Source organism: Halichoeres trimaculatus, unplaced genomic scaffold (genome assembly GCF_033239565.1).
Source record: "Halichoeres trimaculatus isolate MK-OKI-2021-1 unplaced genomic scaffold, fHalTri1.1 fHalTri1_scaffold_16, whole genome shotgun sequence".
NCBI lineage: Eukaryota > Metazoa > Chordata > Actinopteri > Labriformes > Labridae > Halichoeres > Halichoeres trimaculatus.
In genome coordinates, this window is record NW_027437194.1 from 475,447 (window position 1) to 492,783 (window position 17,337).

The window sequence follows — 17,337 nt, forward strand, 5'->3', positions numbered from 1 at the left end:
GATGATGTTACAGCGCTCTCTGTTGTGGCTTCTTAACGACAAACGTTTGGTTTATTCAGCAGAGCCACATCAGAAAACCTGCTGCGTACACTGACAGGAACAAGACTTTACCTGACACAGACACAGAGGCTCAAGAAAAATATTCCCCAACATCTCAGAAATCTTCATGTAGTTTAAGCAAACAAGTTAAATAATCCACGTTTTAACACCTTAAAATAAAACTACCTAAAAGTAAGGTCTGACTTGTTTGAAACAACTGAAATAAATCACCAATGCAACAAAAGAAATTGGCTCAAAAATTACTAAAAACTAGAAAAATGTTTTCATACAAGTAACTTTTCTCTTCTTTCACTGGCAGATTTTATACTTTCTACATATTATATTTATATTTATACTTTTATTTTACATGATATACACAGTACAGATAACAACACTGAAGTAGTTTTCAACACAACAGATTATTTTTTGTTTGCTTAATGAAAAAAATTACTTTCAGGCCAATTTCAAGTTTTTATTTTTACCGTGTGTGAAGCCAGCCCATCTGAAAGTTCTTCAGAGACAAAAATGATAAAACAAGAAACCCAACGCAGGAACGACGTCTGAAGATACAGATTCTGATCCAGGAGGGTCCAGCTGACCCCACAGAGACAGGAAGTCCAGACACAGACCGTCAGCAGGTGGATCCACGCCGCACAAACTCAGACCAACCAACAGCCACCAAGAGACCTCATCCTGATCCACATCTGCAGGAAAAACCTCCACATGACGTCACAGGAGCTTCAGCAGGGGTCAGACCAAACTGGGGTCAAAGAGAGACTGAGGTTAGCCCCAAACACAAGACCTGGACCCCCAGGACCTGGACCTCCAGGACCTGAGCGAAGACTCTGAGGTCACATGAGTCCAGCTTCATCCTCCTCCAGCTGATGTGAGGCAACGCAGAGACCAGACTGAGCTTTACCTCCAGCAGGTCCAGGACCTTCTGTCCACATGCCCCCTTCTGCACGCACTCAGTCCAGGTCCAAACTGGATGATTCATCAAGACCAAGTCCCTCACCACGTCCAGGACCAGGAGACCGTGACTGATCTTCATCTGTAGTTTCTGCTTCCCGTCTCTCGCTGTCTTTCCTCTGCAGCCGAACGCTGAGCCACGAGGAACCAGCCTGAAGTTTGGGCTCCCTGAATATTTACAGATAAAACCACAGATCCACCACGCCGTCAGCTGATGGAGCAACATGTTTCAGGAGGAAGAGGTGAAATCATAAACTGTACAAATGTGTCAGACTCCTTCCTGTGGACTGATTTTAATAACTGACTCCACATTCATTTTATTTTTGCTCTGTTTATTTAACTTTTGTTCTTTAGGTTGCTCACTTTAATACCTGGCCTGGGACTATAGATGAAAACTAGCTTTTTGGCTAACTCTGGCATATTTAATATAATGTCAATTTAAATGCATTTTCCCTGTTATTAAATAACATAAAATTAGATTAAATTAAATTTTATTAAATTAAAATCTATTAAATTAAAAATTATTAAATTAAATTAAATTAAATTGAATTAAATTATTTTTTTAAGATAATGTCCACTTTAATAATCTCAAAGGAAATTGTTTTTGCTAGAGTTTAAATATAAAAATTAATGAAGGCTAAAGACAAATTGTAAGTAAATGATTAAAAAAAACCACAAAGAACAAATTCAATGTCTGAGTCAAATGCAGAAACAGAATTTGAAACAAGCAGCTAAACAGATCAGAGGGAGCAGATGTGAAGTGGAGTTAGATAATGAGGATGCTACACATGGGTTCAAAATCACACTTTTTTTTTTTTTTAGTTTTTTATTCATTTACTTTTTAACTGTTGCTTTAGTAGACTATTTCCTATCATAATAAACTGAATAAACAAACTTTCAGATATTGCACACAGGACGTCTGTGATCTGGTCGTCTCTGGTATCACTCACACTTTTCAGAAATTATCACAGTTATTCAGTTTTGGCTGGGGGTTAATATTGGCAATAACCTCACAATATGATAGAATCACAATGTTTCACAACATTATTGTGATATATTGGGATATTTCACATTCATACACTTTACTTAAAAACAAAGTTTATCACTACAATTACTGTGGTATTAAATTAACTTTGCAAAGAAATTATTGGATGGAAGATGTGGTCAGTTAGTGTAATCAGTGTTACTCATAAAACATCTAATATTGCCTTGAAAAGTTACTATGGTTATAATTCAACAGTCTAGACATTGCTTACAGCATCAAAACCCCATCATCAAGTTCAGGAATAAAATATTTTGAATTTACTTTAAGATAATATTTATTATACAGTTTATTGGCAACATACAGCAGAGGAGCTCTTTGGCGCCATCTACTGCAGTGGAGGTGCAGAAGTTATATTTTACTTTCGTATATATATATATATATATATATATATAGATGCTGACAGCTTGTCCATCATTGTCCAGTCAGCCAGCCTCCACCTCCACAGGGTCCAGGACTGAGCTTCTTCAGCAGTCTGTTCAGTCTCTGTCTCCTGGATCCTGTCTGCCCACAGCAGGTGAAGCTCTTCCAATGTGGCCTTGGTGTCTGCTGTTAGCTCTGTTAGCCATGTCTGTGAATAGCATGATGCTACTCTGCCCTCTGGTATTCCCTCTGTTGCTGGGTTAGCACAGCTAGCTCGTCCATCTTATTAGAGATAGATCTTACGTTCCCAATAACGATGGATGGAAGGACAGGTCCATGTCGTCACTTCTTAGCTCACACCTGAGAACCAGCACGTCGTCCTCACCTCCTTCTCCTCACCTTGTGGGAAACATCCGGCCTAGCACCAGTTAGCATTGACATGCTACAGGCTGCTTACAGCTGATTTCACATGTAAACAATTCAGCCATGGTTACATGTAGGATCTCCAGACAAACACAGGAGAAAAAGTAGTAAAAATATCACTGAAGACACAAAAAGTTTGGTGTCCATGACCAACAAATGAACCATACAAAGTAATGATCCACTCCAAATACAAAGATTACGAAAAAGAGATGGAAAAATTACAGGAAATTGACAGAGAAGAGAGAGCTGCTGCAACAGGCAGCCATAGCCTAGCTATATAAATATAAATATATATAAATATATCCTAAAATATAAATATTCAGTGTATAGATATCGATATTTATCAGAGGTCAAAGTTTTGCAGCCGTATCAATATTTTTTCACACCTCTAGTTTCGACCAATCAGAATCAAGTACTGAAGCTGGTGCTATGAAAATGCATTATGCACATATCTAATCAACAAATACAACATGAAATATTTAATCTGCTTGTTCTAGCTTTACTAAATCTGTGTTTTGTGATTTTCTAAAAAAAAAAAAAAAAAAAAAAAATACAGGCCTTTGAAAGGTTTGAACTCTGTGACCTGACATTTGTTTCCTGAATGAAACATGACAGAATATATTTGTTTACATTTAGAGAAGACAATTTAAGGTTGTTTTTTTTCAGCGTTTATTTTTGGTCATGGCTGAAGAAAAGTTTATGCACTTGTTTTTATTTTAGCTGCAGCTACTATCACAAACCACCACTAGAGGGCAGCAGAGGATGTGTAATGTCTCTGTCACACGTCTCATCACAGGCGTGTGTTTTATTTAACCAACAGGTCAATTTGTCACCATGAACTGGATCCAGATGTGTTCACATCATGTTTACTTTTAATGACTTTATTTGATCTAATTTCACCTTTAATGATAAAATATTTCTGTATCTGATCGTTTAAATATTTAACGTGTGAAAAATGTTTTAGAGTTTGTTTTTTTATTTTGGTTTTGATTTTTTTCAGTCCGGAGAAGTGACCACCTCAGAGCCGCTCAGGTCTGCACCGCTCCACCTCGAGCTGTGTGTGTGTGTGTGTGTGTGTGTGTGTGTGTGTGTGTGTGTGTGTGTGTGTGAAGAAGGGGGAGTGGGGTTGGTTCACCAGGAAGTTGGAATGTGGGTCCCTGTGTGTGTGATGTGATTGTTAGCAGAAACGTGTCAGCCCCGACCCACCACCTCCACCTCCACCTCCACCCTCCACCTCCACCAGGCCGGGGCCCACAGCCTGGCCCGGGTTATGAAAGTCCAGTTCTGTATTCCTGTGTGTGTGTGTGTGTGTGTGTGTGTGTGTGTGTGTGTGTGTGTGTGTGTGTGTGTGTGTGTGTGTGTGTGTGTGTGTGTGTTAATGTACGGCACTAGAGGCCCAGATACCTTATCTCTGCCTCTCTAGTGGAACAAGAGGTAACCCGGCTCACGCGGCTCAGGCTGGTCCTGGTGGTTGGGGGGGCAGACCAGCAGACCTCAGACCTCAGGCCCATGTGTGGCCATGCTGGGTGAGACCGTGCTGGATCAGGAGCTGGTTTACAGCCCTCCATCTTTATTCAGAGACGCTGAGATGGAGCAGGGTGGTGGAGGCTAACGGGGAGTGCTAATGCTCCACTGCAACAAATGAGGCATCACTGGGTTCACACCAACGTCCAGCTGAACTGGTTTGATCCCAGTTTGATCTCTGACACATGGTCTCCCAGTTTTTACTGAAGCACAGGTTAAACTGTCAGGATAAAAAACTATCTGCAAAGTTTTGATTTGGAGTTTGGCTTCCTGCAGTTTTAATAAAGTGAACTTTAAAGGTGCAGTCCGCAGAAATGAAGCAACTTCTTTATGCCAAACAGTTTTTCTAACTCCTAAAAAATTAGTGTATATTTCCTTCATTCCATCAGGCTCAAAGAAAACTAATTTAATGCATCACTGATTAAATTTACTGAAAATAAAAATTCTTACCATATGTAAACACGAGCTGTTCTCTCTGCAGCTCGTGTTTTCCTCCTCTCTGACTCAGATCCTCAGATCCTCAGGTCCTCAGGTCCAAACCCTGGATGTGTTTTCAGCCACAAACCTCACAGCTGCTCTTTGCAGAGGAGCATCTGGGCAGGTTTCCCTCCACCCTCCACCCTCCACCCTCCATCCATCCATCCACCCGGCAGCCCTGCCTGCCCGGGCTGCCTGGGCTGCCTGGGCTGGTGGTTAGCCACACCGGTTGCTTTCACCTTCATGGAGTCTCAGCAGACTTAGAGCAGCTCTAAACAAGCGGTAACTTCAGACCACACACTCCAGAGTCCGGGAGGTACGAGCATGCATCAAAAACTCACAGTGTGTGTGAGACTGAGTGTGTGTTTGTGTGTGTGTCTGTGTGTGTTGAGTACATTCTGCTCTCTTCAGCTCCAGTTGTTGCTCTCCTGCACACTTTTTATCATAGTTCTTTTCTTCCTCTTTCTGAACTTTTCTGTTTTTGTTTTAATTTCTCAGATTGAGATAATCATAAAGTCAGACTTGTAGCTTCTCTCTGAGCGGATCAGTCTGGTCCTGGTGGAGCAGCAGGTGTAGTGAGACGCCTCAGTAGCTGGACTGTTTCTCCCTGAGTCCTGTGGTCCATGCTCTGTGCGTCTCCCAGGCTACATTTAGATTTTATGTCTCAGAGTAAGTACTCGTTAGCATGCAGGCTCACGCACACCCTGTGAGGATTGATTTATTTTTTGGAGAAGGAGGAAAAGTTTTATGGACTTTACAGTGCACGTAAACAGAAGCAGCTTTTTTTTTTTCTCTGTATATTTTATATTTTTAACCTGCTGTGTTTGCATTGCATGGTATTTTTAGGGAGCTCAAGCTGCAAATATTTTTGGTTCAAACAGCATAATTTAACTTAAAGCTGAAAGATTTTTTAAGATTAAAGCTGAAGGTAGGATGTTGCATTTTTTTAAGCTCAGATTTTTTATTATTTATTTTTTTAGTTGCATTTCCTGCAGAGTTAGTGAAATGTTGCATTAACTGAAAGTCCCTGCAGTGTAAATGTAGACTGTGTTTGGTCGAGTTGGTGTTTTAATTTAACATTTCCTGTCTCCTGTGTCCTTCACGGCCCTCCGTAGCTTTAGAAAAAAAAGTTTTTCCTTTCCTCTCGTTTGCAGATTAACTTCAGTCTAATTTATACCCACGCGTAGTTTTATTGGGCAGCACATGGTCTCATGATTAAACATCGTTCAAAAGCTGACAGGGATTTTTTTTTTCACCTTTCCTTTAAAGACAGATTTTTTTTTACTACACCAACTTGCTGTGAATTTGCACCAAACTGATTTAGATTATTTGAATTTGAATTATTTTTTTCTTTTCTTTTTTTAATAAGAAAGTTTCCCTCTTGTTGCAGACCTGTCAGATCTGTGCGCGCAGTGGCTAAACACTGATCATTACAACGAAATATGAGCAAATCTTGTTTGATTGACTCACAAAAGAAAATATTTTTCCTGCTTCTAATTTATTTTTATATATTTTAACACATGAAAAAAATGTTAAATAAATAAAAAATGAATATAATAAAATGAATTTCTTCCACCTGTTGACTCTGGCTCAGCTCTCACACAGGGTCTGATTTTCTCTCCGTGAGGATTTCGGTGTCTTAATAACCTCAGTGTGTGCTCCTCTCATTAGATGATCCTGTGAGTCTCTCACTCCATGAAACTATTGATTCTCCTCTTTTCTTTCATCTCTCCATCTTTGCTCCAGCTGTTCCTGCGCACGCGCTCAGATTGCTCACGCGCCTCATCCTCAGAGTCCTGGTCCAGGTTTTTCTGTCGGGTCTGTGGATCAGGATCTGTGTGTGCAGACTCAGACTGGTGACCTGGTCCAGGGCTGAGCTGCTTCCTCCGGGCCCTCGGTGGACGGGTCGCGGTGATGACGCTGTGAAAGTTGGTTTCCCGGTTTTCACGAGGCCGCGTCACGTGTTTGACACGTAATCAGTATTTTTTTTATTATTAACTCAGAAACAAAAGTACATTTTGTGCTGCTTTAAAAAAAGTGTTTTCACAGTTATTTTTTACGGAGGTGAGAAAAGTTGGAGGCGCGTCCAGAACAACAGATACTGGAGTTTGTAGATTGAGATTATAGATTATTTATAAGAAAAAAATAAATTGAAAATGTCATTTTTTGCTGAAATATTATTTAAAATTAAACTTTTTTTCTTTATTTAATTTTTTCTTATAATTATTTGCTGTTTCAGTTGGTCACGTGATCTCTGGATCTAATCATCTCATTTATTCAGACTAATGTAATCATGTCAAATTGTTTCACGGGACTTTTTGAACCTTCTCCCCTCCCGTACAGGAATTAATTTCCTTTTTTTCCTTCATAGAACACATTTTTTCCTTTCTTTTCTTTTCTTTTTTTCTTTTTCTTTTCTTTTCTTTCTTTTTTTATTTTATTTTTTGCTTTTTATTTATGATTTCATCAACACAATTCATGCAGGGAGTGCAGGATATAATCTGTAAGCAGGAAACTCAAATTCACAACTTTCTTATTCGGTGTTCCCAACATTAGCTCATTAAATTGCCTTAATTAGTATATTTAACAAAAGGCACAAGAATGAAACAAAGAAGAAAAAACTAATAATATTAAAAAAAAAAAACATATTTCTTATTTTTTTATTATTTATTTTTCATTTCTTTCTTAAAGTTCAGTTTTACAGCAGCCTGTTGGTTGGTTTATTTGGTTTATTTGCTTTATGTTGTCGTGTAGTGTTGGGGTAATTTAGGACAAATTAAAACTAAGACCCGGATGTTCGCGCGTGCAGGAATCCACGGACCTGGGCCCACGGTCAGACTCATGTTTGTGTTTCGGTACCGAGTTCTGCAGAACATTGGTTGGTTCTGTTGACTCAGAAATGAAGAAGTTCCGAGCTCTGCGCAGCTGCAGAGGCCAAGTGTGTGTGTGTGTGAGTGTGTGAGTGTGTTAGAGATAAAGGAGGTGTTTTGCGTTTGCAGATTTCCTAAATCTTCCGCAGGTTGAAAATATTGATCTAAACTTTTTGTTTGGAGAAATAAACTGAAGTTTTTGAGGAATTGGATCCTGAGCCGCGTCAGGGATTTTGTCTCCTGCTGGTTTGATGAACATATTTTTGACCCAAACTCCAAATTTTAACCCTCTCCTCTGTTTTTTTTTTTTTTTTTCCTTGAGTGAATTATTTACCTCCTTATCCACTATGTTTATTTCTGGCTGTGCGTGTGTGTGACGCGGGGAGTGCGTGGATCTGTGGCCATCTTTTGTTTTCTGTTGACGCTCATTCTGCGCAAACGTGGCTCCGCAAAGTTTCACAAAGTTAAAATGAATCTTGTGGTTTGTTTTGATTTTTTTGCGCCAGGTTTCAGAGTCCGCTGAGAGGCCCAGACTCAGCCTGTCCCAGACTCAGTGCGTGTTTATCTGCTGCGTGTTTCAGATCCATCTCTCCTTCCTGAGGATCTGGTTTGATAGAATGTGTTTTGATGATTTAAAGAGAGGAGCTGTTCAGTGGTGTCCTTTCTCCCTGATTCTCCCTGATTCTCCCTGATTCTCCCTGATTCTCCCTGACACCAGACGGAACAAAAACATCATCAGCTCCTCGGTGGATCAATCAGTGACGCAGCGCTTCCTCAGCCAGCCCCACGTTGAGCTAATGATGCTCTGCAGATAGAGATGAAGCTGACTAAACCTGATCTGTGTCTCGGGGCTGTCGCAGTTGGCGCGTAATGGCGCAGGAAGCAGCAGATATTAAATGGACTCCGCGCACCGCAGCGGGATTATGGAGCAGAGGGTTGGAGCGGAGAAAACCTGGGGTGGGGGTTAGGAAGGAATTATTATGTGGGGTATAAACCAATACTATTCCTACACAAAGTGCTCCCCCACCTCCCCCCTCCCCCCGTCTACGTCGTGGACCCAGCTTCCGCTTCGCACGGCTGGTCATTGATGCGCAGTGGAAGCTTGGAGAGGGAGCGCGGCAGAGGCAGAGAGGAGGGAAGAAGGAGGTGACGGACTTGCTCCTCTGGGAGTCGGATACAGCCTTCTGTTGGGTGCTATCGACGGGGTTGAGTCACAAAACGCTCCTCGGTTGTAAAATGCTCCAATAAGGCACCGAGAAGCGCCCGCTGCCGCCACCGAGCTCCGACAGGACCTCCTCACGGCTCCGCTTCGTGGGAACCGGACTAACACTGCGAGAGGGGCTCCGAGACGGATTCATGGAGGCTCTGTAGCAGCCCCTCAGGAAGGCGCCGGGATTTACGGACTGGGTGGAGGGACTGGACGTTTGGAGACGGGCTGCTGGTGCTCTGCTCCTCCTCGAGCCTCAGACGGGTTTTGTTTTTAGGTAAGCTGGTCCCGCTCTGACCCGGGTCTTCTTTGACGTGCTGTTGTGTGACGCTGCTTCACGCTGCTCTGATCCGCGGCAGTGACACCGTGTGCGCGCAGAGGATCCGTTTTTAAAGGCAGGAAAATGTCTCAGTGTGAGGATGAAGCTGGTCTTTGTTTGGAGTGTTTGGTGAAGCGGAGGATCCTCCTCGGTCTGCAGCTTCTCTCTGATTCAGTCTGAGTTTGGTTTGTTTTCAGGGGAAACTGAGATTCTCTTTATTTGAGCGTAAAAATGATCCTTTCTGCTCTGACACAAACTCCAGGAACTCTGATCATGTTTGAAGCTCAGAGCTGAAGCTGCTTTAATTTTTATTTAACTTTTAAAATCCAACAAAAATACAAACCTGGATGAAATGACACCATGTTGCTTTTTTTCAGTTTATTAAAGTTTGATGAAGAAGTTTTTCCTCCGTGCGCACAGTCACAGTTTATCCTGTTGGTTTGATTCTGAAATCTAACATTTCATTGAGACTTATTTATTTTTACTCTGACCAATAAGATCCAGCTTTCTGTAAACATTTTCCCATCTGTGTTTCGGCTCTTCCAGCTCGGCTCAGCCGTTTTCCGCGCTCCGGTCATGGCGGACCAGGAGGAGACTTTCGGCCTCCCAAACTCCCCCAGCGGCTCGGACTCCAGAGAGGTACCGAGCGAGAACAAATCCGAGAAACAGAACGGGACCTCGAGCAAGTCCCCGTCATCACAGACAACATACATCCAGCAGGTCTGTGTCTGTGTGTGTGTGTGAATGTGTGTGTGAGAGTGTGTGTGGAGGCCGAGGCCGCTCGGTGGACCTGTGAGGTCAAACTCAGGGTTGAAATATGACTGATTATTATTTACACACTCATCTGTTTGAAAGCTGTTCAGTAAGAATTTGCTAATTTGATCTTTTGGTTTGACTTAAATTAATATCCTAAAATAAAAAATCAGATTTTTTTTGTAAATCGATATTTTTCTGTCACTGTTTGAGTGAAAAAAAAAACTGACTGAAGTTTTTTGTTGACGTAAACTCTCAGAAAAGTTTTCCTCTCATCTCCGTGTTTATGTCATTTAAATTAAATTAAATTAAATTAAAGAAACACCAGTTTGACGCTTGTGTCACATTTTACGTTATTTGGGATTTTGACGCATGCGCACTATTCCAGGACTTATTTATCTTGAAATTTAAAACTCTTAAAAAGCAAAACAGTCTATTTTGAAAGCTTTTTATTTTTTCATCTGTTGTTTACTGGTTTTTATTTAAATCCCAGTTAATCCAAAGCAGAACAGACACGTAGATGTGTGTGTTTGCGTTTTTACGCGTACAGATCCGTGCGCGTAAAAACGAAGCAGGCCCTGTGCAGCCTCTCTGTGTGAACTCTGTGCACTAACAAGTGTTTGTTTTGAAGGGCATGGAAGGGATAAAAGTCTACCTGCACGAAAGGGAGCTCTGGTCCAAGTTCCATGAGGTGGGGACGGAGATGATCATCACCAAAGCAGGGAGGTGAGACGACAAGGAGGATTTCTCAGAGACTCTGCGGGTGGAAACAGAAAATGTTGGAGCCTTAGAGTGAAATTTAAAAATCCAGGCTCGGCTGTGTTTTTTTTATCATTTGTCTTTCGTGGGGGAGTCAGAAATCTACACCGTAGAGAAAACACGGAGCATCTGGCAGACGCTTCAGCTCAACACCACGAGAGCTTCAGTCCATATTTTAGTCTGGGTGGGCTGATGGGAAATGCAGTTTGGGCCTGAGTCTCCTTTATTTCAAGCATAGATTAAAAAATGTTGCGTATTTTTCTAGATTAGCATCGTGCCACTGCATCTGTCATGCGTGTGTGTGTGTGTGTGTGTGTGTGCGTAATTGTGCGCAGACTCCTCTTGCGTGCAACACGTTGCGCAGACACTGTACATGTGTCAGGCTGTCTGCTCCACACTCGCCCTCATGTTGCATCGAGTCAAAACAGCGCCCGTCGGCGGAGTGTGAGCGCGCACATGCGTGATGGCGGCTGGTGTGTGTGTGTGTGTGTGTGTGTGTGTGTGTGTGTGTGTGTGTGTGTGTGTGTGTGTGTGTGTGTGTGTGTGTGTGTGTGTGTGTGAGTGTGTGTGTGTGTGTGTGTAGCTCGGAGGTTTGAATTATGAGTGATGAATATTTAAAGTATGACGCAGGATCTACATGTAGCAGGAGGTAGTTTCGTCCGCGCAGCTGCGTAAAGTCTGCGTCCTGCGCCTGTCACTCACTCACTCACTGCAGCTTTTAGGGCGAGAAATGATACAACACATGCATCCTCTCCCCTCCTTCTCCTCCTTCTCCTCCTTTCTCCTCTTCCTGTCGAGGCTGCTGAACCTCCTTCACATGGTGTGTTTTTCTCCTGTGTGACAGCTCCCAAATATCCCAGTGATTTACTAAACGGATCCTGCAGAAATCTGGCCCACACTGAGAAAACGCTTCATAATGCGCAGGCCCCACGCCCTGCCCTGAAATAGTCGCTACCTCTCCAAGGAAAACAGTCATTTATTTGACATTTCAAACCACCCCGCGTGAGCTGCCCGCTCTGGGATGACGTTTTCAGAGAGGAACCGTCAGAAAAGTCAGAAAAGTGAGAAGACTTTGTCTTCAATCTGTCTCCATGTTTGTTTCCTGCAGCGCGTTTGGAAACTTCCAGATCTCAGGTTCCTCTCTCTGAGCAGACACGCATGAAAAACACACCACAGTCTATTTTTGCCTTCCCCTTTTTTCCCCCAGTTGGACAGAAACACCATATATAGCTGTATAAACCGTCTCTTTGTCCTTCTACAGGCGAATGTTCCCCAGCTTCAAAGTGAAGGTCACAGGATTAAACCCCAAAACTAAATATATCCTCCTCATGGATGTTGTTCCTGCAGACGACCATCGCTACAAATTCGCGGACAATAAGTGGTAAGAGAAATTAAAAACGCACCGACAGGGTTGGGAGATGTTTGGTTTTACGCACAGGAGGTCAGGGTTTGTCTCTCTGCGGACTTCACCCCGGCAGGAACTTTTATTTTGCTGTCCTGATGGACGAGGATCGGAAGTGAGCATATTAATTCCCCCAGAATCATGAACTGTGTGTTTTCTCATACGAGCCAGAAAAGGAGTCAGCTGGGAGAAACGTCTCTTTTCTTTTTTTACCCTCGGATGTGAAAGGAGTCTGTGTTTCTCTCAGCGCGGGGCACAAACGCTGCTATTTGTTTAGTGTCATGTCCATCTCTCTAACCTTGGTCAGGAATGCGCAGTGTGGGTCAGCGCCTCTCAATGAGGGCTTACTTAAAGAGAATAATCACATGCCAATAGTGCCGATAATGACCTGTGCAGAGCATGTCCTGGAACTAATTCTCCTCTTGATCTGACGATGTTGGAAAACAACGTCCAGCAGCTCTGATCTGACCTCTGACAGCTCCAGACCAACTTTAAAACCATTAAAGAAGATCTCACCAAGCACTTTAGATGTTTAGTTTTATTATTTTAGAGTTAAATTAAAGAATCTAAAGCACAGTTTTATAAGTGGACATCCTGTTGGGTTGTGCGCTACAGCCAAACACAGCAACAAGATTTACGCACAGGTTTTTCATCTTTTTATTATAATTATTTTAAATTTCCTGTTTTGGTTCAAGCTAATTTAAAAAGTTCTTTCACTCAAAATAGTTTTGCTTAATTTTAAGATTTAGAATAAATTACTTTGACTCAGATTTTCTGCGTAATTTCTGGGAAATTGCTCTAAAGTGAACAACTTCCGGTTCAGATTCAACTCGTCAGATATTTTCTGTTTCATTGAGATAATTTCAGTCTCACTTTTTTAAAACTCTGGAGTGATGCTCAGTTTATTTTAAATAATCTGTGCGTAATTTCTATGATTTGTCAGAGCAGAGCTGTCTCCCTGAGGTGATCAGGAAACGCTGTATTTACCTGTGTTCACCTTCCTCCTCCTCCTCCTCCTCCTCCTCCTCCTCCTCCTCCTCCTCCTCTCCGCTGCGTGTTCCAGGTCTGTGACCGGGAAAGCTGAGCCCGCCATGCCCGGCAGGCTCTACGTGCACCCGGACTCTCCGGCCACGGGCGCGCACTGGATGAGGCAGCTGGTGTCCTTCCAGAAGCTGAAGCTGACCAACAACCACCTGGACCCGTTCGGACACGTAGGTGCCTATTGGCCTGTCACCTTCACTACTTCACCGTGTGTGTGAGAGAGAGTGTGTGTGAGAGAGTGTGAGTGTGTGAGGATCCCAAAAGTTTTTAAAGCTGCTGCTGGATATTTCAAAGTCGTGTGTTGGTCAGAGGGTTCACTGTTTGACGAGTTACTATATTATTATTATTATTATTATTATTATTATTATTATTATTATTATTATTATTATTATTATCATTATTATTGTTATTATTATTATTATTATTATTATTATTATTATTATTATTATTATTATTATTATCATTATTATTGTTATTATTATTATTATTATTATTATTATTATTATTATTATTATTATTATTATCATTATTATTGTTATTATTATTATTATTATTATTATTATTATTATTATTATTATTATTATTATTATCATTATTATTGTTATTATTATTATTATTATATTCTATCATTATTATTTTTTATTATAATTATTATTATTTTTATTATTATTGAAACTAGGATTATAGCTTTTATAGATTTTATGCTAAAATAAATTTCCATGAGACTGTTATTGAGTCAAAAATAAAAAAATAAAGAGGACAGTAAAGTTGATTTATTGCAGGTTATGTCCTGAAAAAAAAAAAGAAATAGATAAAAATAGAAAGATGATTAAAAAAATAAAAGAAATAGATAAAAATAGAAAGATGATTTAAAAAAAAAAAGAAAAAAAGACTTTAAAAAAAAAAAAAATCATTTAAAAAGTTGATAATAAAATGTTGTTCTTTATCTTTTATATGAGGAAATATTAAGTCTTTACATTTGAGCATATAGGCTAATTAAAAGTCAAACCAAAGCAGCAGAAACTGTTAAAACTTTTCCTGAACTTTGATTAAAGTCAGTAAAAAAAAAAAAAAAAAAAAACTTTAGCTCTATTTGAAGCTGGTAAAAACATTTTCTCGCTGTCAGAAAAAAACGTTAAAGTTGTAAAAATGAAAAGTCAGCTCCCAGCCGCTCTCCCTGTTTGCTTGTTAAACATTGTTTTGCTCAGTGAAGCGTCATAAAGTCTAAACTTTATCTGTGAAATAAACTTTTTAAACGTCAAACAGCTTCAGGCTCAGTGAACTCACTGACTCTGCTGGGTTTAAACTTTGGGGACAGAAAGTTTCACAAACTTTTTCATTTTTTCCTGCTCTTCAAAGATTTATTCATTTGTTAGAAAAAGTTTCTCTGTCAAACTTTTTGTTAAAGATAAAGACAACAGAGTTTAGCTGAGAATATCTGGACACATGGCTTCACTTAAACACTCATTAAAACTGTGTCTGCTGCTGTTAAAAGTCTGATATCACGTTTCAGCAAAGTTTGAAAAACTGTCACACTGTGAGAAAATCTTTTTTTTTTCTGAAAGTGAAAGAAAACTGTTTTTAATCTCAGATCAAAATGAGACTCATCAGAGTAATTTGGATTTTCAGTTCCTGTCCAAAAACACATGAAAGCCTCAGACAGACGAGTTTAAACAAAGAGTAATTCTGTTTTTCTGAGACGAGATGGAAAAAATCCAACAGTCCCCTCTGTCCTTTAATGAAACACACTTTCAGTCCTTTATTTCCTCCTGTTTGCTTTGAGCTGCTTCTAATGTTTTCTTTAATGTGTGTGTTTATCTGTTTTTATCTTGTTGTTGGTGGTTGTTTTTAAAGTAAAGTTGCTTTGGTATGGAAACGAGGATGTGACTGGCTGCACAGTTTTGATCCAGTGAGTTTTTTGTGGCTTCAGACTGAAAAGTTGAACTTTCCTCAGAGTGAAAATGTTGTGATCAGGAGGGAAAGTGAACGTCTTGTGCTTCGTCGTTTGATGGTTGGGTTGGATGAGCTCTGCCTCCTGCAGCCTGGAGCCTCTGCCTCCATCACGGCGCCCCCTGCGTGCCTGCAAGTTGTCGACCTCCTGGAAGTCAGCCCGCTCCAGCCGGGCACTTTTAGCAAAACGGAAAACTGCAATTGCACCCCCATCCTCTGCCTCTGCCTCCCCGCTTCGTGCATAATGTGGTACCCATTTTCTAACTGTTACCTCCTCATTACTCCTCCATCCATCCATCCATCCCGCCCCGGGCCTTTGTGATTCCTTCAGAAACACAAAAACATCACTTACTTCATCTGCACGGCACCACGGCCTGCTGCCTGCAGGTTTTCATCAGGGCTTCACCGTGAGGCCAAATTAGAAGTTGTTGGAGAAACAGAATAATTAGTTTCTCTGGGATAAAAGGGGAAAAACTTACAGGCTTGGCAGAGGCCTAACGAGTCTCTCCTTCGTTAAGGAGATGGTTATATGAGGAAAAACACAGAAACTGGATTAGGTTGAAACTGTTAGAGTTGTTGTGTTGATGCTGAGTGGAGCTCTTAAAGTGTGTCCTGACTGGGTCTGGGTCTGGGACTGGGACTGGGTCTGGGCCTGGTGGTGGATCTGGACTTCCACGCACACAGGCCTCTCTCTGTCCACATGGCGCCCACAGCGGTCCCTGCCCCTCCGGAGCCCAGCTGCTGGGCTGCCGAGCTGAAACCAGATCTCAGCAGGAATGCTGTAAATTCTGGGTTTGGAGCTCGGCTTCTGATTGGCTGCAGCGGTTCCTGCTCCCCCCGGCGCTGCTGCAGTCTCACCCTGGGGTCCATAAAGGAAACGTGTTCCTGGGGCTTGTTGGTCCAGCTGGTTGAAATAACTGCTCCATGATTTATAATTAGCAGCAGGGAGAGCTGATGTGGATCTCAGTCAGGTAGAGAAAGACTGAAGAGCCGTTTTTCTCCAGAAACTCTGGGTAATTAGACTCATGTCAGAGGAGAGAGGAGGGCCCGGCCCAGCAGACCAGGTCTGATCAGGTCTGATCAGGTCTGACTAGGTCTGACCAGGTCTGATCAGGTCTAATAGAAAACCAGGGGAGCTGGTCTCTGAGGCCTGGAGCTGAGGATGGAGCAGGCTGAGTTAAAACTTTCTGTTCAGGTTCATTTTTTCACCACGGTGGAAAAAACGATGCTTTTCTTCCTGAATGTTTGTGGAGGAAACTTTTTCTTAACTTCTCTGTTTATTTTTTAATGTGACACCAACCGACCTCTCCCAGCAGATACCATCAGTAAAAATGAGGAAACAAATCATTTTTTCATTTTTAACGTCATAAAAATGCCAAACTTTTATTTTCCATCTGTTTCATAAGCATAAAAAAACACCAACAGTAGCTTTAGGTGTAATAAAATCTGCTGCAGGGATTAACTTTCTGAACAGGATTAAACTTGTTTTTCTGCAGCTTTGTGTTTTTGTCCAGGAAACAAAAATATTTATACATCTATTTATCTCTGTTTACTTTTGAGAAACACAGAAGTTTCAGTGATTCATTTCAAGCTTAACATCCTAACAGAATCAATTTAATTATTTTTAATGTTTTAATTATATGATGGATCCTGTGGTTAAAGTCAGAGCCTCCATTATCTGTGATTTAAATAATAGATTAGGTCCTGCTTACCTATTTGTGTATTTTTAAAAATTTAAAAAATTTAATTGAAATTATTTTTGAAATTAGAATAGTAAAAAATTAAACTAAATAATGAAAAATAATAAGTTACACTAAACTTAAAATACTCTTGATAATTATTAAATAACAGGATAAATTAAAATTCTGACATGAGATCAAAAATATTACATTTGTTTACAATATTTATTTATTTATTTATTTAAATTTACCTGTGTATCTATAGAATACTTTAGTATTGTTGGAGAGTGGCTTAATAAAGTTTCTCATCATTTTCATCAAACTGAAACTCATTGTTTCTCATTAATATTTATCCCACACATTTAGTGGTGTTTTCTAAACTTAATATCTTAATATTTTCATCAGTGAGCTCATAAATATGGAGAATTGTCTAAACTGCAGAAAAATAAGTTGAAAAGTGCTTATCTGATCAAATAGACATAAATTATTGATAATTCGCAAACAAAATCTTTTGTTAACT

The 17,337-nt window shown here is 40.7% G+C and overlaps 1 protein-coding gene across 1 annotated transcript in view; it reads left to right on the forward strand.

Moving 5' to 3' along the window:
- tbx5a (T-box transcription factor 5a) overlaps nt 1-17,337 on the forward strand; it is a 31,943-nt gene that overhangs the window by 1,109 nt on the left and 13,497 nt on the right. Inside the window, exons 2-5 of the mRNA XM_074690918.1 lie at nt 9,780-9,953; nt 10,618-10,712; nt 12,007-12,126; nt 13,211-13,358. Of these exons, the coding sequence (XP_074547019.1) occupies nt 9,810-9,953; nt 10,618-10,712; nt 12,007-12,126; nt 13,211-13,358 (507 nt within the window). The 5' untranslated portion in view covers nt 9,780-9,809. The remainder of the gene's footprint in view (nt 1-9,779; nt 9,954-10,617; nt 10,713-12,006; nt 12,127-13,210; nt 13,359-17,337) is intronic.